At 35.6% G+C, this 25,143-nt stretch overlaps 3 protein-coding genes across 5 annotated transcripts; 2 read left to right on the top strand and 1 right to left on the bottom strand.

Moving 5' to 3' along the window:
* The first annotated feature begins 1,056 nt into the window (after window positions 1-1,056).
* LOC133704539 (protease Do-like 10, mitochondrial) lies at window positions 1,057-7,392 on the top strand. Its single transcript, XM_062129388.1, has 8 exons — window positions 1,057-1,599; window positions 2,423-2,668; window positions 3,097-3,292; window positions 3,562-3,821; window positions 4,860-4,987; window positions 5,607-5,810; window positions 6,604-6,654; window positions 6,999-7,392. The coding sequence occupies exons 1-8, from the start codon at window positions 1,185-1,187 to the stop codon at window positions 7,239-7,241; spliced, it is 1,743 nt and encodes a 580-aa protein (XP_061985372.1). The 5' UTR covers window positions 1,057-1,184; the 3' UTR covers window positions 7,242-7,392.
* Window positions 7,393-12,909: 5,517 nt separating this feature from the next.
* On the top strand, window positions 12,910-16,040 carry LOC133706019 (protein SOMBRERO-like). Of its 3 annotated transcripts, none has more exons than XM_062131516.1 (4): window positions 12,910-13,389; window positions 14,170-14,367; window positions 14,754-15,025; window positions 15,267-16,040. In XM_062131516.1, exons 2-4 carry the CDS (start codon window positions 14,199-14,201, stop codon window positions 15,786-15,788), a joined length of 963 nt encoding a protein of 320 aa, XP_061987500.1. In that variant the 5' UTR covers window positions 12,910-13,389; window positions 14,170-14,198; the 3' UTR covers window positions 15,789-16,040. The 3 variants fall into 3 exon arrangements, with proteins under 3 accessions (XP_061987500.1, XP_061987501.1, XP_061987502.1); XM_062131517.1 differs by lacking the exon at window positions 12,910-13,389 and adding an exon at window positions 13,398-13,916; XM_062131518.1 differs by lacking the exon at window positions 12,910-13,389 and adding an exon at window positions 13,928-14,008.
* A 1,212-nt stretch (window positions 16,041-17,252) lies between these two features.
* Window positions 17,253-23,768, bottom strand: LOC133705501 (uncharacterized). Its single transcript, XM_062130753.1, has 22 exons — window positions 23,410-23,768; window positions 22,997-23,128; window positions 22,415-22,494; window positions 22,196-22,282; window positions 22,050-22,100; window positions 21,846-21,963; window positions 21,705-21,761; window positions 21,531-21,595; window positions 21,298-21,381; window positions 21,155-21,205; window positions 21,007-21,069; window positions 20,851-20,897; window positions 20,629-20,698; window positions 20,485-20,547; window positions 20,039-20,128; window positions 19,803-19,841; window positions 19,473-19,700; window positions 19,290-19,375; window positions 18,994-19,042; window positions 18,799-18,879; window positions 18,605-18,698; window positions 17,253-18,086 (listed from the first exon to the last, which is right to left on the bottom strand). The coding sequence occupies exons 2-22, from the start codon at window positions 23,112-23,114 to the stop codon at window positions 17,896-17,898; spliced, it is 1,812 nt and encodes a 603-aa protein (XP_061986737.1). The 5' UTR covers window positions 23,115-23,128; window positions 23,410-23,768; the 3' UTR covers window positions 17,253-17,895.
* Window positions 23,769-25,143: the final 1,375 nt, after the last annotated feature.

The following is a 25,143-nucleotide window of genomic DNA, read 5'->3' as shown; positions in this document are numbered from 1 at the left end:
GAATTCTCAACGCAGACAGAAACATAAATATTGATCCTTTAATTTATTTTCATATATATATATATATATATATAAATATATATATAATAGGACCTGCTTTTTGAAAAATCCATAATACACCGTGTTTCACGAGATGCAACGTGTATAGAGCAGAGATAAAAATGAGGATCTTGTTTTAATTCGTAGAACCTTACCCTTTTTGTCTTCTAAGATATGCTCCATCGTTCTGAATATAAGCAGGATCTAGCTAGTCCTCTGGGAGACTCCATACTTTATCACCTATAATCTCCATTAAAAAAAAAGAAATATATTGACAAAGCCTCCTCTCCATGATGAAAATCGGTATTATTTGGGTAAAATGGTTCCATTGATCCTCATTATTTTCCAGCAATTACTTGGCCCCACACGGATATCCTTTTTTGGTTCAATGGCCACCATTATATATATATATATATATATATATATATATATATATATATATATATATATATATATATATATATATATTACAAAATTGTGAGTTGACAAACTAGGGTTTTACAATATAATTACACCCAAGTTTGAGTTTTTCTGGACCCAGTTCAGGTGATTCAACGGTTGTTTGTTGCTGCGTGCGTGGATTCTGTATTTTATGACTTTTTTAAAATTTGTTTTGAAATTAATTTTTTACATGTTTTTAAATCTTTTTATTATATTAAAGTTAGAAATAATTTTAAAAAATAAAAAAATATTATCTTTTACAATCCGAGTTCTTAGAGTTTTAGAAGGGGCACGGATGCTGGAAGTCTTCGGAGTTGTTATTTTAAAGAAAATAAGCTCAATGGCCTCCGTTTCGTAATGCTCCCGGAGAAAAATGGATGTAACCACGCAGGAGAGCAGGCCTGGCTCATATTTGCTCAGGCTCAAAATAAACCCATTATCATTAGCTGGCTTGTTTCAGAAAATGGGCTCAAACCGAAGAGTTCTGTACGTAAGTTAATAATCTTCTTAAGGTTAACGGGCCTGAAACCACCGCCAATTTTCGAACATCACTGGGCCTGAAACCATCACCAGTTTTGGAACTCGAGGGAAAAAAACCTATTACGACAACCTTGTACCTCCCCGTTCTCCCTTCTCTTTACAGGGACAAAACTTGTTGCAGAGGCAGTAATAGCAGCTGCCCGGTAAAGTGGCAAGCAGGTACCATGTTGTCTTCATCAGGTCGTGCAGTGAGGAAGCTATGCTCCTCTTCTTCTTGCACCGCCGCCTCTGTTGTCAGAAACCGTAACTTGTTGCTCAGAGAAAGATACATTTCCCCACTTGTATCATCAAATTTAGCAAAATATTCGAAAACAACACAACCCAGAGCCATTCCTTTCCTTTTCAATAACTTTTCATTATATTCTACAACAGCAGCAGCATCAACCGCAGCAATAACATCAGCCTCAGCAGCAACAGCTAACAATCATTTGGAGGAGGCATCACAACCAAACCTGAGTGATGCATATTCTGCTATAGAGCTTGCATTAGATTCAGTTGTCAAGATTTTTACTGTTTCAAGTAGCCCCAATTACTTCCTTCCATGGCAAAATAAGTCACAGCGTGAAACCATGGGTTCTGGTATTTAATTCTGGCCCTTTCTCTTCTATCTAATTGAAGAACCATAGTAGACTCTAGTATAGTTCCATTATGCTCATTTAGCAGTCATATGGATGAATTTACAGTACTTGCTGATGGGTTCTTCTTCGAAGTAACAAAATGTTTTGTTCATTGTGTATTTGTTGCGAGAGTTTTCTCTTTTGAGAAAATGGAAGTTCTTAGAGTTGTAAATTTTGTTGGGTGTGCTCAGGAAGAAGCTAGCCATTTTCCATTTCTAAGACAGCAGCATAGTATATTTACCAAGTTTGATTCTTTCCTGTGATTTTCCCTTAAAAGGTCTATAGCACATTTGAAAAAAATTACAAACTAGGAGTGTTGTTTTTAAGGTTTTGCTTTCTCTCCTTTTGTACTTGAGGTCTTAATTCTTCTTTCTATTTGTAGCAAACAAACTTGCATATAAATGACTATTCTTATTCGCCAAATCCACAGAATCCCTGATTAGCCCAATTCTTTTCATTTCAAATATGAACCGTAATCTCTTGTCGACACTGCTCTAATTTGGAGATATAAGCTGTGCTTTGGCATCAAGATTAATATGATCCTTTGAATATAATTTCTCTCATGTGGTTAGGATTGATGGTTATTCTTAACGTCACTAAATTTTTTTAGCTTTGAGTATGGCCATTTGATTTCGAATCAGCAATTCTCATAATAAACCATGAAACATTCATGGTAGAACTTGGAAGCTGATAAAAACAGCTTTATTTTCATAATCAAATGTTATAGGAAGTTTCTCTTTGACCACCCAATCACATTTCTTTTATTCCTCATTTTTCTCTTGTAGGATTTGTTATTACTGGAAAAAAAATTCTTACAAATGCTCATGTGGTGGCTGATCATACATTTGTACTCGTAAGAAAGCACGGGTCTCCCACCAAATACAGAGCTGAAGTTCAAGCTGTTGGTCATGAATGTGATTTAGCTATTCTAGTTGTTGAAAATGAAGAATTCTGGAAGGGTATGAATTTCTTGGAGCTAGGAGACATCCCATTTCTGCAGGAAGCTGTTGCAGTCGTCGGGTATCCTCAAGGTAACAATATAACGCTTCACTACTTTAATTTGCAACTGCCTTTTTTAAACCCCTCCTCTATTCTCTATATTCTAAAAGTTGCTTGGTTTCCTCACTTGAACACTTAACTCACTTCATATTTTTTCAGTACACAAACCTTCAATCTTTGAAGATTCAGAATCCTTCCGCTGGAATCACAATGAACTATTTGAGCCAGTGGCTGCTATACAGTCATGCTTAAGCTGTTTAATTTATGCGAGGATTTGATCATGCCCACAGAAAAAACTCCTTGATAGGATAGTTATCTAGCACCTGTCACTCCACACACAAAACATATGTTTACAAACCTCTAGATATTTTCCGTAGTGATATGCAGAATGCTGGCACTTGGTCTGACTGTAAGGTGACCTGTTAGTTTCACACATCATGATCTCCTTCCTTGGCTGCAGGTGGGGACAACATATCTGTTACCAAAGGTGTTGTCTCCAGAGTTGAACCAACACAATATGTACACGGAGCATCCCAGTTAATGGCAATACAGATTGACGCTGCCATAAATCCTGGGAATAGCGGTGGTCCAGCAATAATGGGAAATAAAGTTGCCGGTGTGGCTTTCCAGAACCTATCAGGTGCTGAAAATATTGGGTGAGTTCTATTCACTATTTCTTTGCTTTGGATGATAAATCATAAAAAATTTTCATGCTTTCTGAATTACTTTAATGATAGGTGATGAAGTTTTATATCTAACTTGATGCTATGTTCCTCACTTGGGAAATTCTAGAGATAACACATTCCTTCGTGTTGATAGGGGACAAGGCTACTAATTGTAGTAGCATTACTTCCACTCTTCATTTTTTCTTTCAATCATATAAATACTATTTTCAGCTAACTCTTTTCTTCTTTTGTATTTTCAGCTATATAATTCCTGTTCCTGTAATCAAGCATTTTATAAATGGCGTGGAAGAAAGTGGAAAATATGTTGGATTCTGCTCTATGGGCCTATCATGCCAACCAACTGAAAATGTTCAACTGAGAAAGCACTTTGGTATGTGCCCTGAAATGACAGGGGTACTTGTGAGCAAGATTAATCCGCTGTCAGATGCACATAGAGTCCTAAAAAAAGATGATATTATCCTTGCCTTTGATGGAGTGCCTATAGCTAACGATGGAACAGGTAGTCATGGTTATTACTTGTTCAGTTATTCAGCATTACTTAAACTACAATCATATCTGGTTCACCCTAGACCCTTTTTGTAATAGGTCACTATTAGCTTCATCAAGGATTTTTTTGATTTCATCTTCTCTTCTTTAAACGTTTCAAAAGATGAGGTGACCACATTGATGAATAGATGGAGTTATCCCCAAGTTGGTTTAATTTTGGCAAAAGCTAACTGTGATTATTGGTTTAACCTTACAGTCTCCAGCTGTAAGTGTTCTGTAGATTGTGAAATGTCTTGTCCATGAAGCTAAAGCTATTATAGGTTATTTTACTCACTCATATTTAATAGATTGATAGCCACGTTTAACATATGATGTTCAGATATTTGTTAGTTTACTGTGGGCCAAAAATTCAGGTTAGCAGATGGCTAAACAATATATTTTGAGCACCCACCCTCTTAGATCTGTGCTAGAGCCACACAGAACGCGACACTTGAAAGACACCCAACCCATGTAGCCTGATAACTTTAATTGGGGTGAGTGTTTGTACTTTACTGAGATCGTTAGATAATAACTGATAAATATATCATGCTTGTGATTCGTGTCCAAAAGTTCAAGTAAATTTCCTTTATCATTTTTTTAAGCAAGGAAAGTTACAGACTGTTTCAGTAACATACCGTTACTTCTAAGGTAAAAGTTCTGGATAGTATGTGGTTCGTATGACTTAGTCTAGTCATTTAACTGACTTATGATGGTTTATGTGATATATTGATATGGCTACTAAAGGTTCAAATGGCCTGTGCATTATTTCACTCACCCTTTTGGATTCTCAATAGCGAGGGTAACTAAAGCTTTCAATGGGGTAGCATCATTTCCGAGTAATATGGTCTTCAAATACCATGGCCTTAGTGTCAGTTATCAGAATGCTTCAAAGATTGTTTAATTTTCCCTTTTCTTACTCTGCTGCTCCATTTTTTTGCTCGTGGTGCTCTTTTTGATACATGTTACTTGCCATTGTGTTCTTAATTTGCAATTTGATTTTCATGCTCTGCAGTGCCTTTCCGAAACAGAGAGCGGATAACTTTTGATCACTTAGTGTCTATGAAGAAACCCAATGAAACAGCTTCAGTTAGACTTTTGAGGGGTGGTGAAGAGCATGAATTCAGTATCACCCTTAGACCTGTAAGTCGTAATTCTATTTTCTCATTATTTTTTGTAGTGAACAATTTCTTTTTTCACAGATTCATCTTTAGAATAGCAAGGGCCCCTTGAGCTGGCATATATAAGATACACTTCTATGCTTAAGCAACAATTTCGTAATTGTGTAACATGCATGTTTCTTGTATTAACATGTGCACTTGCTTGTGTGCCATTGCATTATTTCAATAATTTATTCATAATTACATAGAGAATCAGTGATTTCTTCAAAAATTCTTACATTTACGACCTGTTTGTTTGGAATGGATTGGATTAGGATGATAATCAATCCAGGGATAGGCATCTGGAAGCCATATCCACCACTGATGAATAGACCCGAGGAACGTGACTTCTAGAACTTTACCACCTCAATGATGAAAACTTTTAATTTCTTGTCTGCTACTGGAGACTTTTGGTTAGCTCTTTTACTTGTGGATCCTGCAAATAATATGGCATTTCCCATTGCTTGGTCATACAAGTAATCGAATAAAACTGTAGTTATTCCTGTCATGAATTCTTGATTATTGAAGAATATGTTCTTTTTCTGTATTTTTTGGATCGTGCTTCTAGCATGATTAATCTCTGAATTTTTCTGATTTTGCAGTTGCAGCCCCTAGTTCCTGTTCATCAATTTGATAAGCTTCCTAGTTATTACATTTTTGCTGGTCTGGTCTTTGTTCCACTAACACAACCATACCTTCACGAGTATGGAGAAGAATGGTATAATACATCACCTCGTCGATTATGTGAACGTGCATTGAAGGAGCTGCCAAAAAAGGCTGACCAACAACTTATCATTCTTTCTCAGGCATGCTTGCGCTTTTTCTTTGTTTCTTTGTTTTTTTCTTTTTTGGTACCGAGAGAAATTTGGGAGCATTGCTGCTTCTTACTACCAAGCACAATTTGGTAGCTTTGAGGGGACAATCTTCTCATTTAGCAAGAATTTTCTGACTTCCATGATTTATGGGGTTATTGGATGTTAGAAAACACAAAACCCAAGTCTCAAACCGATAAATGCAAAAGGGAGCTCACAACTGAAGTTACTTCCTGTGAATCGAATTGCAAGCTAGAGAAGTGTTGAAAACTTGTGTGTAAAAAAGATGTCTGTAGATGGCTGTCACCATTACTTTGTAGCTACCTTTTACATTGACTTGCAAATTCTCCCATGGAAAGAATTGCAAATTTTGTTAGAAAAGCTGCTATGGGGTCTGTTTGGGTTGTATCTTGAAGAAACTTATGTTTTTGGATAGATTTGGATTAATTTTCTGATCTTCAAGCAAGCTTTAAAGACAAGTTCTAATCTGTTGTATGTGACAAAACTTAGAAGTGAATTGAAAAGGTCATTATCTTAATAGAAGGTTTAATTTAGAAGGATACAACCGCTGATCAGTCTGTATTGACCTCATTAGTACCTTTGTCTCAATATCCCTCTTAAGATTGCAAAGCTAGCTGACAAACATATTTAACTTGGCCATTATCTATTTTCCCTTCCTGCTTGGTGGAAATTGCTTTGGTTATGAGACTGCAATGCAAAGTAAAGCTAAGATATACTATGCATTGAACTTAGTGCATTCTTACTGACAAGCACTTTTCTGGCTCAGGTGCTCATGGACGATATAAATGCAGGGTATGAGCGTCTTGCAGAACTACAGGTGCCATCATATTTCCAATTTAGCTACAAATATGCTTTCAGTGTAAAACAACTGTTTTTTATGGATCATTAATTATATTCTGTAGGGGCCATTGCTTGGTGCAATGGTAAAAGCCTTGGGCTTGCAACCACAATGGTGCAGGTTCATTAAGAGCAGTCGCTTCATGCAAAAATGCTGAAGTGTAGGGCTGTCTCTTCCCTAGGGTCCTGTTTTTGTTAGGACTTAACTGGATAGTGTTTATATATATATATATATATATATATATATTAAATTTGTATACATGCAATGGTTATTTATGCGCACAAAAGTGTCTGCTGACAAATAACAACACTGTTGATGGGCAGGTTAAGAAAGTCAATGGAGTAGAAATCGACAATTTGAAGCACCTGTGCCAACTTGTCAGGGACTGTAGTTCAGAGAGCTTGAGGTTCGATTTAGATGATGATAGGGTAATTGCGTTGAATTATCAGTCTGCAAAAGTAGCAACTTCCAGAATTTTGAAACGTCACAGGATACCTTCCGCCATGTCCAGCGACCTTAGTGCTGAACAAAATATACCAGAAAGTGAGTCGGCCAGCTCAAGCTGATTTTTTTTCGCGGCATTTCATGATAATGGAACAACCACAAACATTTGTTGGCTTACACAAAATTTTGGTCACATAGTTTGGTAGTTAATTATTCGATTCTCTCAATATCTATTTCTAAATCGATATATGCCATGGATGAATTTGAAATTTAGCTATATGATCATAATTTTTTATTTTTTTTAAAGTTGGAAGCACAAGCAAAACGATATCAAAGGGTTGAGTAAATGGTTTATCAGGACAGGCTATTCAAATGAATATCGTAGATATTATACAGTTGTGGAAATCTAAGCCTTTTTCCTTGAGTGTTCTACTGTAAGAATGTCGACTGCTTCTATTCTGTTCCTTGGGCAGTGTGCTAGAAGAACACAAGCTGAGTAATGATGAAGTTGAGTAGTCTGGTTACACAATAACTGCTGCCTTTCAACAGCGAGGTATTCCTCAAATAACAACCTAGGTACGGCGTGTTACGACAACCTTGCGGCGTAAGAACTCTACGTTAACTCTGTTGATCATAATTTCCCAATTTATTTATTTGAAAAGCTGATAATGGCCTCACTGGAACTTGAAATTCTATATTTTTATGTATTTACCAAGTAGCACACGTTTTCCTGACTTAAAGGTCACGAAGGGATTTGAATCAAGAACTAGTTGCCACAGCCCCCGGGTTGTGTCAAAGAGGCACTTTGACCATAGCCCTTCTTCTAACACACTCATCACACAACATGGTTGAATTTAGAAAGTAATTTTAAGTTATAAAAAATTTAGGATATATAGAGTTATAGCTACAGAAGGCACGCAATCTGCAGCTAGGTCTATACAGCTAGTTGTGGTATTGTGTGCTGTATTTTTAGTGTATTTTTTGGTATGTTTTAAAATATGTTTGACTAGAAAAAACATTAAAAAAATATTATTTTATTGTTTTTTAATAATTTAATGAGTTGATATTAAAAATAAAAAAATATTTTTAAAACATACTCTGTATTAAAATACTAAGCAACATGCATGGAGTACAAGACTTTCGCACCAACCTCTGCTGAAGCGTTAATGGGTTCCTCTCATGTTCGACAGTGAGGTAAGAGTAAATAAGACACGCTACTGCAACGTGATTAGTGTATGATCCATGTATGCAAACTGTCACATGCCATGTAGATTGCGACACCCTCTTTTTTAAAAAAAAAAAAAATTCATGAAACGTTGTTCGAAACAATTCTAAATGATGCCCAAGTCTCTCTGGATCGGTTTGTTTTGCCATAAAATATTTTATAGAAAAATAATTTCCAGATTTTCCTATATTTAATTTTGAAAATTTGTTTTTTCAATAAAAAATTGTGTTTATTTCTCGTAAAATATTTTATAATAAAATTAATAATTATATTTCAAACCTTAATTTTATATAACCTAAAATAACATGTTTTTTATTTACAGAGTTCACAAATAAAAATCTACCTCATAATAGTTTTAACAAGACATATATTTTATTTATTTATTTATTTTTAAAAAAACTATAGTTCAAAATATTTTTCTTAAACCTATTTTTTAAAATTATAATAGAAAAACTAGCACAAAGTTAAACAATCACTAAATACACTTGAAAACTCAACAACTTGGGTTCTAAAAGGGGTAGATCAATTTACAGAAGTTTATTAGATTGCCCACGTCTAAGTTCAATGACTTGTGTTTCATGCCATTAACAACAACTATACATGTTTTGATGTTATCACTGGATTACCTGATTCTGAATAAATGGCGAGTTCATGCCTTGGGTTAGATTGTGCATAAAAGACTTCAAAAGTATTCTAACAACACCTGTTACCAAACCATAGCTATAAACTTGCAATTATGACCAAATTAAGTTAATAGCTCTAGTCAAAATATCTCAAGCTACAACTATATATAGCCAACAGTACTATACTTTGGGGATGCCCAGTGGCAAACTGACTCACCGATTACCACACCATCAGAAAAAAAAAAAACACTCCACAGCAGCAGCGGTGAGTGCTGACTTTGAAGGTATTCGTATATCTGTATATATATGGCTAGCTAGGCATAGGATTCCCTTGGCATGAAGCCACCCCCATGCACATTAATGATAAATATGTGTAGCAGCAGCAGCAGCAGTGTTCGTAAAGGGAACGGCACACCAAACCACTTCCATTTTGTTAAATTATGAAAATAAATGCAAATTAATGTGTTTATAATGAACCATTATAGTTCTGGTGGCTGTATTTCTCCACCGTGTTTGACCAGGAATCCCCTGCTCTATTTGTCTTCTAATTATTAAACAAGGAAGAGATTGCGTGAGAATGCATAAGGGAGTGAAATAATTCAATAAAAAAATTAAAACCCAAAGATATCTGTAACAAATGAATGGAACCGAGGCCTTGGATGGAGTAAAATGTGTTGGATCAGCACGTGTAAATGCCTCGGACTTTCAGGGTTTTGCTCTGCTCTTTCTTTCAATTTTTCCACTCTCTCCTTTGCTCCCATGCAAAGCTCATCAACCATCTTATTCCATTACATCCTTTGGGCTTCCATTTACTACGTGGTCTTCTTCAGACCTCCCGTCCGGGTTAACTAAAGCCAGAAGCTTTTAGTTTCATGTCTGCTTCTTTTTATTCTTGAAATATTTCCGGTTCAAAAGTACTTGTTTCTTACAACATGCGATTTTTTTGTGTATTTCGATGTGTGAGATTATGTCATATACATATATAATGTATTTCTGATAAGGTATCCAACTACGTACTAATTAAATTTCTCAATAATGGAGCTGTAACTCTACTAGCAGCAACATTATTTAATTGGATTAATGAGGAGATGTTTTCAGGGTTTCAACTCCTCAGATGGGACGATTACTCAACATAAATTCATAAACTAATATGTCAGCATTAAATTAAAGTGGGCGGTTAAATGACCTTTATCTCCTATATGAAATTCCAGCAATTATGAATATCGTAAATTTGAATAGGAAAAGATTAAGATAGAGTTTGGTATTGTAGTATATATTAGTTGTTTTTTAAAATGTTTTTTACTTGAAAATATATCAAAATAATTTTATTTTATTTTTATTTCTTTAAATTTATTTTTGACATCAATATACTAAAACAATTTAAAAAAATAAAAAAATAATTTAAGAACAAAAAAATCAAATTTATTGAGAAACACAGCTATACCAATGAAAACAAACTGTATATAGCCGCGCTCTTTCATCGTCGATGGGTGATAAAAAAAACTATCTTTTAAGTAGTAGATTAACTTCAGTTTTTGCGCTGAAATTAACTCGAGCTTGACATGTTCATGTCAATGGAAATTGCTGACGTTGAGTTTGAAATTTCATCCAGTTTGTTGAAATTGAGCAAAAATAATAATAAAGAAATATATATATATATATATATATATATATATATATATATATATATATATATATATATATATATATATATATAAAAACCAGTTGAGGCCGATATTTACTGGTATTACCAAGTCACCACTTGATCCTTCACTACTTGAAGAGGATATTTGTTTTTTTATTTTTTTATTTTAAGAATAAATCATATGTGAACGTCCAGCTTAATTTTAATTAATTAATCGTGCTAAAAATGGATGACAGATTACATGTATATGAATTATTTTTCTGGAAGAACAGGCAAGGCAAGCCATGAGGGACTTTTGAATTCACTTATAAGGAAGTTTCTTGTTTCAATAAAAAGAAGAGTTAAGAGAAAGGAATTAGATTCATAATCCATTTTAATTATCTCAAATAAAAGAGGTCATATATACAAGTAATTGAAGGGCAATCCTCGTGAATCTACAGCACGCTCGCCAAAGAAGACGAAAAGAAGAGAGTTTAGCACGTAATTATAAAATTAATTCACATTTCTCGAGGAATTAAATGGTATTTATTTGGAACCCCGAGTCATATGAGTGCTGCACTGAATTTGATGCAATCCTCATTTCACTGAACATGATTCAAGGGCCACAGATCCTCCTATCCCCTGAGTTGACCGGAGATTGTTCAGTCTTCAGAAATCTCGATCCCAATTTTTTTTTAAAATTATTTTACTATTTGTTTTTTTGGTAGGACGTAGAAGAAGCATGTCTTTTCTTCTCAAAATCTGGATTACAACCACGATCATAATTAATTAACTCTGATTTTCTCAATCTCTTTTCTCTTTTGATTGTGTTCTGTCATCTTTATTGTTATTTGATCGATATTAAATTGGACCTCTCGAACGGAAACCATTCCCGTATCTGTCATTGCTTTGCAGGTGGGATCCTAAAACGTTCTTTCTTGCCTTGGCTAGGTTTGTCATATCATGTCAGCTTCTAGTTTTCATAGTACGTGCAATAAAAGTTTTGTAAAATGGGATTTTTATAATCCTGAACTTGTCTTCTGAAACCTAATTCGAACTTCTGGCGCCCTAGCTAACCTTCAATGTAGAAGGTTTCCTAGCATTATTATTTTTTTTTTTAAAAAAAAGAGAAATGGTATATTTGTTCCCCTGAGTAGGATAGTTAAATGCTTTTTGAGTTTCTGTGTAAAACAGAAGTAGGTCGCTACTTGTATTCTCTGATACATACATTCCGAGCCTAACCTATAAAATTTAATTATAGCACATCACCCGAGATTATTGTGTAGTTTTTCTGTTTCGATCTTTATCAATCAGATTAGCAAGTTACAAAATTTCATTAATTCTCGGCTAAAATCCTTCCCTCCCATCCGAGGGTGTGGGTCTTGATATTTCGGGCAATGTTATAATACTTTAAAAATATGATAACAATTATTAATTTTTTAAAATATTTTTTATTTGAAAATATATTAAAATAATCTTTTTTTTTATTTTTTAAAAATCACTTTTAACATTTTAAATTTTTAAAAGATGCATTCCCGAACAACCTCTAATTAGAATTGTCTAGTTATTTGTTTTTTAACAAATAACATTGTTTAATTAAGGGATTTAAAAAAAAAAAACCATCAAAACTTGGGTTAAGTTGTATCAGTTCATGATTTGCAATTCAACCTTGGGGTCGTTCAACTTCTAGATCAGTCCTTGTTCACTAAAATACATGTAGATAATAGGAATCTCCTTCAAATTAACATGATAAACATGGTTATGGACTATTGATTAGGCTTTGTTTCTGATTTTCACAAATTTCAGAAGCTAAATCAATAAGTGCGGTGCTAATCAGATTCAAAAACTTTTTTTATGAGTATTTATTAGACCGAGCATTATAAAACTGCAAGCAAAAATTCTAGTTTGAACCAATTGATCAGCTCATGGCTGGGCATCTTTAATCGCGTACAAAGACATGATCAAATCAATGAGAAAAGGTAGCCATCATTTAGCAACAAAACGTCAAGAGATGTATAATTATATATTGTAGATGATTATTAATTATAATGTCTGGCTACACAATATGTGAAATAATTGGACCGTATATGTTATAATTTATTATACACGGGAGAGACATTTTGTTATATATATATATATATATATATATATATATATATATATATATCTTGGGAGTTCTTAGCTACATGCATGCCTGGCTGGTTTTCAAATCATTAAAAGAAACCGTATTTTAAGAAAGTAAGACAAGGGAAACACACAGACAAGAATAGAAGGAGAATTCTCCATCATTCCCCTCTCTTCCTCTGACTCTTGACTGTGTCTGGTTATCATGTGCACGATTGCTGACAAATAGATACATTAAATAATCTGTTTGTATTAGTAATTGACAGTTAAGCAGATTTTCTTCATTTTAATGAGGCGATTTTGGGGACTGAGGTCTCCCATTCAAAGGACATTTACCAAAGCTATATCGCAAAAAGACATAACCAGCATGCTGTTATCCTCTTCATTTTCTTCTCTTGATCAACTTTTTATTATTATTATTGTTTTCCCTTTATTTCTGTTCCCATCTTAGGTTTGTGATCACTCTTCTTTAATTATTCTTTGCACTGATCCACACACCTCTATCTCTCTCTAATTGCAAGTCCCTTAAAAAGGCAGGCAGGCACGCACGCACACACACACCGTGCCCTTGAAGCAAATTAAGGACTTGGCCGCCCCCCGCCGCTTGCTCTTTGCCGTTCGGGTTGTCTTCTTTCTTTTGTCAGGGACAGAGCTCTTAATTCCCAACAGCTAAGGTCTTGTTGTTTCCCTTATTGTTTCTTTCTCTTTTTTTACCATCATTTTCTCTCGGTTTTTTTATTTTTTTTATATTCTTAGGGATGGTTTTTGTAGTGGTTTTCCATTAAAATTCTGTTTGGTGTGTTTGAGAAGAAAAATGAACTAACCCTGCTTTTAGTTTTCTTTTACCTCTTTCTCTTGGTCTTCAGTTTTACACTAAAAGCAATTTTCATAGGATGTTACGAAAGAAGCATCACTTTACACCTCCCATGCAAAACGAAAAGAAGAAAGAAGTAGGGTTTTTACATGCATAACAAAAATAAAGGAATGATCTCTACTCTTTTGACGTACATGATATGTAGACGGGATTCTGAGTCTCTTCTTATGATGAACAAAGAGCGTTCACAAGATAGAAGAAGATTAGTTATAAGAAACTGATCTCATGAAATCCTTCTTGAAAGAACTGCCACCATGAACCATGATATGTATTTCCTGGATCTCCTTCAGCACTAATGTTTAACCTGGGTCTTGAAAACTAATTAAGGTGACGCTAACTATTCTTTCCATGCCTGTTTAAACATATTTTCCATGGTTTTACCGTGGAACATATTCTCCAATCTTTGACCTATGGTTAAGGTATTTTAAACCTCTTTTTTTTTCTTTTTTCTTTTTACAGAAACCCTGTGGATTTTTATGCACATAAAATATATATTCTCGAAATGCTCGGTCTGTTGTCTCCATTGCTGCCCATACAAGAACATTTTTGTTTTCTTAATTCCTTGCTTTTGAAATTTCAGGACAAAAATCGATACTAGATTTAGGGAGAATGATGACAGGAAACGGACAACTATCAGTTCCTCCAGGTTTCAGATTCCATCCAACAGATGAAGAGCTTCTGTACTATTATCTGAGGAAGAAGGTCTCTTATGAAGCCATTGACCTAGATGTTATCAGGGAGGTGGACCTCAATAAACTTGAGCCATGGGATCTCAGAGGTTAGATGATCATTTCTTCTTAGTTCTTGCTGGTCTTGAAAATCTTCCTTATCAGTTTAGAGTAATGAGTAATGAGGTGAGATTGTAAAAAATTTTATGTTTCCGAAATGAAATAACCCAACAATTTGAACTTGAAAATCCCACATAGCTAGCTAGGGTACCGAGTAATGTAAAATTAATCATTTGATCGAAACCTCATCTGACTGCTTAAATATTTTAATTGAGAAGTTCTTTAAGAACTAAAACACTTGGTGGTGAGGTGGACTTGATGATGAGTTAGGGTTACAGAGCTCCCTGGGTATGAGTTCGAACTGTAATATTAAAATGCGAAAGTGGTCTCATCAGATCCAAAATCGACAATCATCATTCTTGTTTTCGAAATGCAGATAAATGCAAGATTGGTTCGGGTCCTCAAAATGAGTGGTATTTTTTCAGTCACAAGGACAAGAAATATCCAACCGGAACCAGAACAAATCGGGCAACCACGGCAGGTTTTTGGAAAGCAACAGGAAGGGATAAGGCCATCCATATTAGCAACTCTCAGAGGATCGGTATGAGAAAAACCCTAGTCTTCTACACTGGACGTGCTCCTCATGGTCAAAAGACAGATTGGATCATGCATGAGTACCGCTTGGACGATGACAACTCTGAGGTTCAGGTAAATATTGATATACGCCGACTAGAATCAAGAGTTCTTTTTCCAAAACAAACAAACAAAATATTAGGTATAGTTCACCATTGACCCAAGATCTTGGTCTCCATCTGGGCACATGATTTTTGGAGTGGGATTTACTTAAAGTAATTCTACAAGATGGGTGTGATCTCATATATATTCTTTTTTAGCTGACTGGTTCAATGAAAATAGAGCACTAATGTTGTATATATTGCTATTTTGGCAGGAAGATGGTTGGGTTGTCTGCAGGGTTTTCAAGAAGAAGAATCAAACCAGAGGTTTCCTACCAGAAGTTTCTCAAGAAGTACACTTCTCTCACATGAAGGCCAGCGCTTCTTCTTTTCCATTAGATCCAAAACAAAACCACTTGCAATCACTATATGAAGACTATACCCTTGATGGCGCCTCCATGCATCTACCACAGTTATTTAGTCCAGACTCAGCTGTTGCCCCATCGTTTGTGTCACCCCTCTCTTTGAACAACATGAACGACATTGAGTGCTCGCAGAACTTGTTGAGGTTAACACCGAGTGGTTGTGGATTTGTGCACCCTGCAGGGAGGTTCAATGGTGACTGGTCATTTCTGGACAAGCTTCTTGCTTCTCATCAAAACCTGGATCATCAGCAGCACTATCAAAACAAAAGGAATTCATCATCCCAAATTGTTGATCCTGTGGGTACTTCAACTCAGAAATTCCCATTTCAATACCTTGGCTTCGAGACTGACATTCTGAGATTTTCCAAGTAGAGTTGCAACTCCCATGTCATTAACCGTGCTGCATTTTATCTTCTTAATTAAACTGGAGGGAGAACGCATTTTTATTCATATATAGTAGGGATGAGGAATCCATATATTAATTATATAGTTGAAATTCTGTTCTTGCTATTTTAATTATAAGTTGGTTTTCGATTATTAAAATGTATATAAGATAATTAAGTTCAAACTATTAAGAACAAGATCACTAATTCATCTTATAATCCTCTCTTTTTTTCTTTCTTTCATCCCATTTTTCTGTTTCCCATGTAATTACTTTGGCCAGTTGCAATATTGCTTGTCTTACTTGGTCATAGAAAATGAGTTTACAAATATACTTACCATATACAAGTGGCAGGAAACGTTGCGCAATTCACACTACACAGTTCCATTAATTCCACATGCTCGAACATATCTATACCATATTTTGAGAAATAATGGATCTAAGGTCTCAAACTAACAGTATCTCCAATCACATGTTTTTTAATCCATATAGATTAAATCAAGATTGATTTGTGCAGCTGCAGTGTTCTCCCCCTTTTTTTCCCAGTAAAAAGCCCTATAGGTTGAGGTGTACGATGGAGGTAATCCTTCGACGACACCTTCTACAAACTCCTAAATTCTCAGACGTTATAAGGGCTTAAACATGAGAGTTCCTAATAGATACACCTGGTCTTAACTGGCAGACGTCCTCTTACGACATCGCAACATTATTCTTTTCAATTTTAAAATTACAACATAATTAATTAATTAAGGAAATTAAAGATGAAGGAAGAATAGATTTTATTTTCAGTTTCCTGATCCCTCCTATCAGTAACAGACGGTAACTCATCAGGTGTAGTTTACATCACAAGTGGATGGATAATCTTGCATGTAAGATGTGATCAGCAAGCGAAATATTCAAGAGGACGTAAGATGTCTAAATTGTAGGGCAACATTTCCCAAAATCTCAACATGGTCTGAAACGTCTCAAATTGTAGTTTAATTGGCAACAAGACAAAGGTTGCACCTGATACAAGAAGCCTGTCTGCCACGACTTCAAAACTAAAATGATGTGATATTTTTTTGGGTACAGAATAAGCAAAAGGACAGCTTCCAAAACTATGTGAAATCCTGAAAATAATTGATATGTTGTCGTATTAATTAATAAAGGGAACTCATCATATACGAATATCTTGCAGGAAGATTGTGGCCCGCAACTTACTGAAATAATCAACTCGCTGAGTTATTTCCTTTGAATGCACATGTCCTGAAAGGGATGCATGCAATCAACACTAAAACAGACGACTCATCACCATTAAAACTTGAAATTATTGGTTGAGATGTTTTTTATCATCTTGATATCAGATCAATAGTGATAGGCTTATGCAAATTTCAGTAGTGGATTTTCACTTAAGATAGAAAGTAGCAGAATACCATATCATGCAATCTCAACTGCGAGCTTAAAAGCTTCAGACATAAAAACACAAGCAGTATATTCACAATTCATCCTCGCCAAGCATTAAACACAAGTCTTTCTCTCTTTGCAGATATTTGAGGGAAATACCATTGAAAAACATTAAGCTTGTCCAGCCATACAAGGTAAATATTTAAGAAAACAGAATGTCAACAAATGCTTCGCAACAACAGAAACACACATCCATTGCCTTTCTAAGTTAAACAAGCGACCGAAAGAGCAGGGGATGGATTGATGCGTGCGAGAACAAATCGATATATTGCCAAAAGTCGCTGCCAGAGGTGCCTGCTTCAGTCATGGTGTATCACCGCAACCAGTATCAATTCCTATATTGTTGATAGAAGGGTAGACTTAAAAAATCTTTCCTCTTCAAAAAAAAAAACAGCCAAAATCCCCACTGAAAAAGGACAGTTTGTCCAACAAGAGGGTGATGCTGCAACGCGAGCCCATATTTCACTGACAAACTGGAGAATACAGGCTTTCATCATTCCAAGAGTTCAGACTCCGATTTTCTCCAAAAACAAGTCACTTAAAAGCTAAAATTATCTACCCCATGCTCAACAGCTATACAAAGAGAAACCGAATTGAAAACCCTTAGAAAACTGAAACCATAACCAGAAGCGCACTTCCAAGTTCATCACTTCCTTAATAGTGCACACCATTGCCATTGCTATATACACCATTTAATGAACCATTGGAAGACTTAATGGCGTTCCCATTTTGATAGGGCTTCACTATTGGTTTTCCATTGCTCATTCCATTTGGCAATAGCTTGCTTGCATGGCCATAATTTTGCAGGACAGCATCCAACTGCCCACTTGCTGCTGCTACAAGTCCTGTAACATAGCGAAGGAATTAAGAAGATACCTAAGGAGGAAAAGGATGCTCAAATGTGCATTTGACCAGGCATGACATAAAATGGACTGCTTGTCCTCAGACTGCCCAAGCCAAATGCACGGTAATAATGGGGACTGAGGCATTGATGGTGCCGCCTACTCGATAACATAGGTAGTTAATAACAATATTAGGTGTATCAAAGGTAAAATGGAACTTGTCAAAAGAGTAAGCAACAGGAGAAGATACAAAGGAATATTTTCCCCTCAATTATATAAATTCCTAATGAACTTGTTATTAAGTTTGAACCCAGCTACAGTTATGACCTCCGGACAGCACCCTTCAAAATTCACCTTCAGACAGTAAGCAACACCAACTGAAGTACAGGCACTTATAAGGAATACAAGCAATCATATAAAGTCAAATAATTTATTTTGACATACCATCAAATGTCAAACGACACTTTATAAAATGCTAAGAAAAGAGCACTTTGAACAGTTGTGATTAGTGGAAATAATACCTAAGAAAAGAGCTGAAGGTTTTCCTGGCCTTGACTTGAATTCAGGATGGAACTGAGCACCCACAAAGTATGGATGACTAGGCAGTTCAATGACCTGCTCAAAATAACAGTAAAATGCTCATAACCACCTGATACGCATCGGAATACTAGGCTTTGTAGAATACATCACTTGCCATGATTTGAAAGAAACGTACCTCCATGCGCTGGCCAGTTTCATCTCTGCCAACAAATGATAGACCAGCATTTTCAAATTGTGGTACCATGTCTGGATTGACCTGCTCAAAATAGATAATTTCTTAGGGATCTGACATATACAAGAGCAGGACATATTGAACTTTTTTTTCTTCATGCAGAGTACTTCCACATGTTTGCCCATGGGAAACAGTTACCTCATATCTATGCCGATGACGCTCATCTACAAAACTGGCATTGCCGTACCTAACACAAGTACAGAAGATTAGTCAGGTCAACTAGAGCAAAAAACAAATGTTGGATTTGGATCTTTCAGCCATCTTTACCTGTCTCATGGCTGTCATCATCGTCTAATGATGTCTTCCCAGTAATATAAATAAGTATTTGTGCATAGGAAGATTATAATAAAAAGAAAGCATATATGTGGCATGCTCTAAATGAAGTGATATAGTGTGATGGATGTGTATAGATATGAAGGAGTCATAAATCTTACAACTTTGCAGATTTGCAATTAGGAACTTTGAAATAAGTTCTTCTTGAACCCAGACGCATAGTTCCCCCCATGTGAGTTTTGGAACCCTATCAAATAAAACAGAGTTATAGCAAATAGCTTCAACATATGAAACAACAATTGACCAAATTCCACATCAACAGTTAGGACTGCAGCACTACATGCCTCTGGCATAAATATGACACAAGGATGTGAAGTTTGAGGATCAAATTCTGTACTGTTTGCGTCATCCAAACCAAGAACAGATTGAGCAAATTCAATTACGGCAATTTGCATCCCCAGGCAAATGCCCAGGAATGGAACTTTGTTCTCACGAGCATACTTTGCAGCAATAATTTTTCCTTGAACCCCTCTATCACCAAACCCTCCTGGAACTACAACACCATCGGAGCTCTGCATTAAAAACAATCTCATAAGACTGAAGAAAATAAATACAAACCAAGAAAAAAAATGTAACCAGAGGAACTTCAATTTAAAAGACATATCTAAGTTCACCTTCAACAGATTCCATGCATTTTTATAAACATCAGGTGCCTGCAAGGAGAAACAGTAGCCAAAGATCAAATTCTACAAATATTGAACTGAAAAAAGCAGTCTAGGATACTCTCTTTTATTCTCTTCAGTAAAAAGAAATTGTCCATTTTTTTTTTTGGGGGGGGGGGGGGGGCGCTTGATGGTGTGAGTAGAGTGAAATCTTAAAATTGCAATGCAGAAGTTGGATCATTGTTGACCTCTTTGGCAGTAACATCTTCAAGATCACCTGCAGCCACCCATTCTACAACAAGCTTTCGCCGGCAAGCAACAGAAGCATGCAAAAGAGCCTGCCACAGTAACCCAAAAAACTTAGGATATAATATCTCATAAGTTCTTCAATGGAATATAACAAAATTCAAAAAAAGAATACACGGTTGGTGCTTCCTCTTCAAGATTGAGGAATGGCATATGATGTTTCTCATTGATTTTATGTTCAGTATGATTAGTTGCGTGGAGATTAAACCTGGTAATCAAAGAGCATAATGCACATAAAGTCTTTAGGAGATTTTTGAAGCCCTTCTAAGATGATAGTTATTTTGTTGGTCAGGGAACATATATAGCTCCAGAAATAATACAAACATGCTTTCAAGTTCAATGCAGAAAAGGCTTGTAACTGATAATATGACTGCAAACAGGAACTCACCTTCAAAACAGAGAGGTAAGAATCGGAAAGGCCGGTATATTTTCCAACCATGGCAATTTTAACCTGTAATACCCATTAAGTTCATGGTTAGATGGAACAAAAATGCAAATATCAATTTAAATCGAGGATATCTTTCTGACTCACAGGTTCAAGAAGTACGTCATAGACTCTTGTCCTAGCAATCCAGTCCTGCAAATCAGGCTCCCTGGCAACACTGAGGATTATGGAAATGTTAATACTCTTGTTAAAAAACTAAGGCTGATGCAACAACATTATCACTATGAACATGGAGAGAGAGAGAGCATGCAGCAAATGAAAAGCAAAACAAATCATAAAGGAAACATATAGTGAGTTCATAACACAAACCCTAGAAGTTTCAGTGCCTTCAAGATTGCTTCATGTGCCTTCTGATCCTAATCATGTCAAGAGAAAACAATTAAAAAGGTAAAAGCAGAGGAAGTTCTTGTTTGAAGACTAGTAAAACAGAATAAAAAATCAGAAAACCCATAGCAAACCACTCACTCTTAGTAGTAGAGGAATGTACCAAATATTAGGGACATCATATAGGGTGACAACATTTTCAACCTGCACACAAAGCCATATTGTCAGATTCAGTAACTGTGATTAATAAAAGCCAAACAAAACAATAAAAGTGTTTATCTTGCAGTACCGGCACATGACAAAACTGGGATAGTTTGGCCTTAACATTCTCATTGAGTGCCTATTGAAGAAAGTTTAGAATCAGGAGACTGCAACCACAAGCCATGAAGGAAATATGAAATAGCAACCAGCAAGGAGAAAAGTGAGGAGAACCTTGGTGCTGCGACAAGCAAGAATGTTTGGGGTCAAACCAAGTCCTCTAAGCCCCCTAACACTATGCTGGGTAGGCTTCGTTTTCTATACATATACAACAATAGTTAGAGCAGAACAACTTAGAAGTAATTAAGTCAATACAATGCAGAAGAAAGTGCTCCATCCAGATTCAAGTGAGAAACTAAGAATCAATGTGCAACGCCATGTTAAGGAAGATAAAACTTTATAAGTACCTGTTCACCAACAACATTAAGAACAGGCACCAGGCTGACATGGATCAAACAGAAATTTCCAGGGCCTAAAAACACACAGCAGCTAAGTAAGAGTTTGATTCCACAGAACCCAAATAAAAGAAAAATCTCTTTTTATGAGCCTGTAAAACAGAGGTCCAGAGCAGATCAACTTACCCACATGATAAGAGAACTGGCCGAGTGCCTCAATAAATGGCATAGATTCAATGTCCCCTGCATAAAATTAGGTTCATTCTAAGTAAACAAAATAAAAAAGGAAAAAAACTTATCTGACAAACATCAACAGCAATTAAGTACCTATAGTTCCACCAAGTTCAATGACACAAACATCAGCTGGACCTTCTTTTCCATCCACTGGTATCATGGCTACACGCTCTATCCACTCTTGGATGGCATCTGTGATGTGTGGAACTACCTGCAGTGACAACAATCAAAATAGAAATTTAACTCCATGTAAATGATGACAGGCTTCGGTCAAGAACAGCAGAATGTGGAACGGACCTGCACAGTATTTCCAAGATAATCTCCTCTCCTCTCCTTCTCCAGAACAGACTATTTTATCAAGACACAAATTTCAAGATAGCAAGAAATTAAGGTGAAGCCGCATCTAATTCATAAACTTAACGTCATCCTGGAGACATCATTACCTGGTATATTTTTCCAGTTGTGATATTATTGTCACGGGTTAATTTAACGTCTAGAAACCGCTCGTAATTACCAAGGTCCAGATCCACCTTTAACATAAAAAAGAAGTAATTAATCATCTTTGCAGAAAGCATGTTAATCATGGAAGTAAGCATGGAATTGACACTGAAGGGGTGCTCAAGAAATACTTGTGAGGAAAATAATTTATTCAGTGAATTTACCTCACCGCCATCATCCAAGACAAAGACCTCTCCATGCTCAAAAGGAGACATAGTGCCCGCATCAGTATTTAGGTAAGGGTCTGAAAACATAGCCAAGCATGAGGTTAGGCTATCGAAACAATTAACAAAAACATCCAAAGACATTGAAGGCATTTTATGATAAGGAATTCCAAGATGGAAGCATGCAGTAGCTTCAACAAACAATGCGACCACCCTTCATTTTTTTTTCTTTCGATTTATATTGTGAGTCAGAAACTAGAGGATCAGAGACGAATACGCATGAGATAAATTGTTTAAAATGGTAGCCAACAAAGTTCAGAGACAACGTCAACAAAACAGATACAAAATTTCAACTACAGACCAACTTCCACAATCAATATCCCTACCCAGTATCCAAAAAAAATGGCTCAAGATATTTAACAAACAACCCAACAAACTAATCAATTAAAAAACAACCCAACAAGAGCAAACTATCAATCCACAACTTAATCTAATTAAAATGAAAAGCAACCGATACAATCTCCATAAAAAAATACACTGCAAGACATTATTAAAAATATATGTACACAAACACACACATACCAATCTTAATAGAAGTAACTCGAAGGCCACAAGCTTTGAGGAGAACACCAATACTACTGGCAGTAACACCTTTGCCAAGTCCACTAACCACACCACCAGTAACCAATACGTACTTCATTGTCAATGCTCTTTCTGATAAAAAGAACAGAGCTTTATAATTCAATACCAAAACACACACAAAAAATGCACCAGAAAACAAGCAACCAACAGAAGCAGATAAGGATAACTGGTGAAAGACTGAGACTTTAAAGAGAGTGGAGGGTGTCTTAGTACTGATAAAACCAAAGGATAAACAAGAATAAAAACTAATAAAAAGTTGAGAGGTCAAAGGAAAACAGATAAGAGATAAGAGATGTCATCAACATAGATATTGTACCCAAAGTGGGTTTTGGTGTGAATAATGAGAAAACCACCTTGTTTTCAATGACGGTCTTTACAAAGCCAACCCTCACTTTCACCTAAAGCTTCTCTCTTTCTACCGCTTTCTCTGCTTTTTAGTGAATATATGTTGGTGTTGTCTCTCTTTCTTAGTCCAGGAAAAGAAAGATTTTGGAAAAGAGAAGTCTTTCTTTCAAATCAAACCAGCCCCGCAAATGGGGTTATAGAAACAATCAGAATCAAGAGAAAGATGTTAACAAAGAAAAAATCTTCCCTCCTTAAACCAGCCAAAGGCCTCTTCTCCTCCTTTGAGTTTTTGTTTCAGAGGCGGCGGGTTAGAGGATGCCTTCTACTCCTTATATGATGTACTGATACATTTTTTTCCTTCTAATTTTCTAGTGTCAAACAAATAGGAAAAAAAATGACAGTTTTGTTTTAAAAAAGTTTTTACTTTTTACCACTGGTTTTAGGGTTTTCTTTCTTCTTAGATTTTCTTGGACTCTTTCAACGAGGTGATAGGGAGTCTTTTTGCTTTAATTGCTACCTTCTATAAAAGGGTTTCTGCTTTGAATGAGGGATAAAAAAAAAAGGTTGAGAGAGATAAATAACTAGGGTCACGCATTCACACCATATACAAGATGACGACGTGCAGAGAATTTTCTTGATGGAGTTTTTTATACAAAGAAAGCAACGCATGGCACTCAAAACTAGTATTCTTTTCATTTTTTTCCGTTCGGGCAGTCTTATGAATGTATGCGTGCATGAATATGACAGGAACAGGTCATGGTGATATGTTAAAAACCTTAGACCGAGTTCAACGAGGACTTTGGCCCCTCCATCTTTGCTTCTGTCTGTACTGTTTGGGCTTTGAATGATTCTGATATTCTTCCATTACTTTACATTATCCCTTCACTTAGGTTACATCTTTAGGACTTATCCCTCATTCCCTTTTCTTTTTGTTGTTTTTTATGTGTTTTTCATGTAATTGGCTCAACTTTGCCTCCTCCTTTTAACTTGTTTTCATCCTTTCCTTCGGCTTTTTAGACCCTTCCAGGTTTTTTCCTCCTTCCCACGCTATTTATTCTGGGTTCAGATTTAAACGGTTTAGGAGTGGTGGGGTGGGAAGAAAGGTGAGTGTGTGGACTGGACAAAATATGAAAAAAAAAAAAAAAAAGAGCCTTGTCTTGTCGTATGTTTTTTCCTCTGTTTTCTTCAAACTGTTACTTGTTTCATACTAGTCCAGCTTAGTTGTATAAATCGTTTTTACACGATATTCACGGTTATTATTTTCTCTCATGAAGTCTTTTATTTTTATTTTCGAGTCTTGCTGCTGTCACATCATCATTAAAAATTCAGAATTAATTAGCCAGATGCCCATAGGAATCAGTTACTGTTTAGTATTGCGATATTGCAATTTTAAAAAATATATATTTTTTAATTTTTTATATATTATTTTAATACGTGATTTAAAAAAAAAATATTATTTTTTAAAAAAAAAAGAATACCAAAATCTTTTTGCAATTAACACGCAAGCAAGAAAAAATATTAGGAAATAACTGAACATGCATGAGGTATTGTCTTGACCCAGAAACTTAACGAGACAACTGCTAAAATTTAATCCATAAAAACAAACCAAACTACTAAATCTTATCACAAGGAAGCCACTGACATTGAAAAGGCAAGCTTCGTCTACGTTTGGATCTCTGAAACCTATACATGGAATGCCAACATCAAGCAAAACATTGCCAATCTTCATCAATTAACACTAG

This window comes from Populus nigra, chromosome 10, assembly GCF_951802175.1.
Source record: "Populus nigra chromosome 10, ddPopNigr1.1, whole genome shotgun sequence".
NCBI classification, from domain to species: Eukaryota; Viridiplantae; Streptophyta; class Magnoliopsida; order Malpighiales; family Salicaceae; genus Populus; species Populus nigra.
Note: the sequence above shows the minus strand (reverse complement) of the source record. Positions and strands in the feature narration are given on the sequence as shown.

Bases quoted from the DNA above. Each gene is read 5' to 3' on its own strand.
- LOC133705501 (XM_062130753.1), bottom strand. From the start codon at position 23,114: ATGAAGTACGTATTGGTTACTGGTGGTGTGGTTAGTGGACTTGGCAAA. The intron at 21,382-21,530 runs GTACTTATAAAG...GTATATGTATAG, and splicing joins TTAATGTTGTTGGTGAACAG to AAAACGAAGCCTACCCAGCA. The intron at 20,898-21,006 runs GTGAGTGGTTTG...TGACATGATTAG, and splicing joins ACATTCCTCTACTACTAAGA to GATCAGAAGGCACATGAAGC.
- LOC133706019 (XM_062131516.1), top strand. From the start codon at position 14,199: ATGATGACAGGAAACGGACAACTATCAGTTCCTCCAGGTTTCAGATTC. The intron at 14,368-14,753 runs GTTAGATGATCA...TTCGAAATGCAG, and splicing joins TGAGCCATGGGATCTCAGAG to ATAAATGCAAGATTGGTTCG. The intron at 15,026-15,266 runs GTAAATATTGAT...CTATTTTGGCAG, and splicing joins ATGACAACTCTGAGGTTCAG to GAAGATGGTTGGGTTGTCTG.
- LOC133704539 (XM_062129388.1), top strand. From the start codon at position 1,185: ATGTTGTCTTCATCAGGTCGTGCAGTGAGGAAGCTATGCTCCTCTTCT. The intron at 4,988-5,606 runs GTAAGTCGTAAT...CTGATTTTGCAG, and splicing joins TCAGTATCACCCTTAGACCT to TTGCAGCCCCTAGTTCCTGT. The intron at 6,655-6,998 runs GTGCCATCATAT...GTTGATGGGCAG, and splicing joins AGCGTCTTGCAGAACTACAG to GTTAAGAAAGTCAATGGAGT.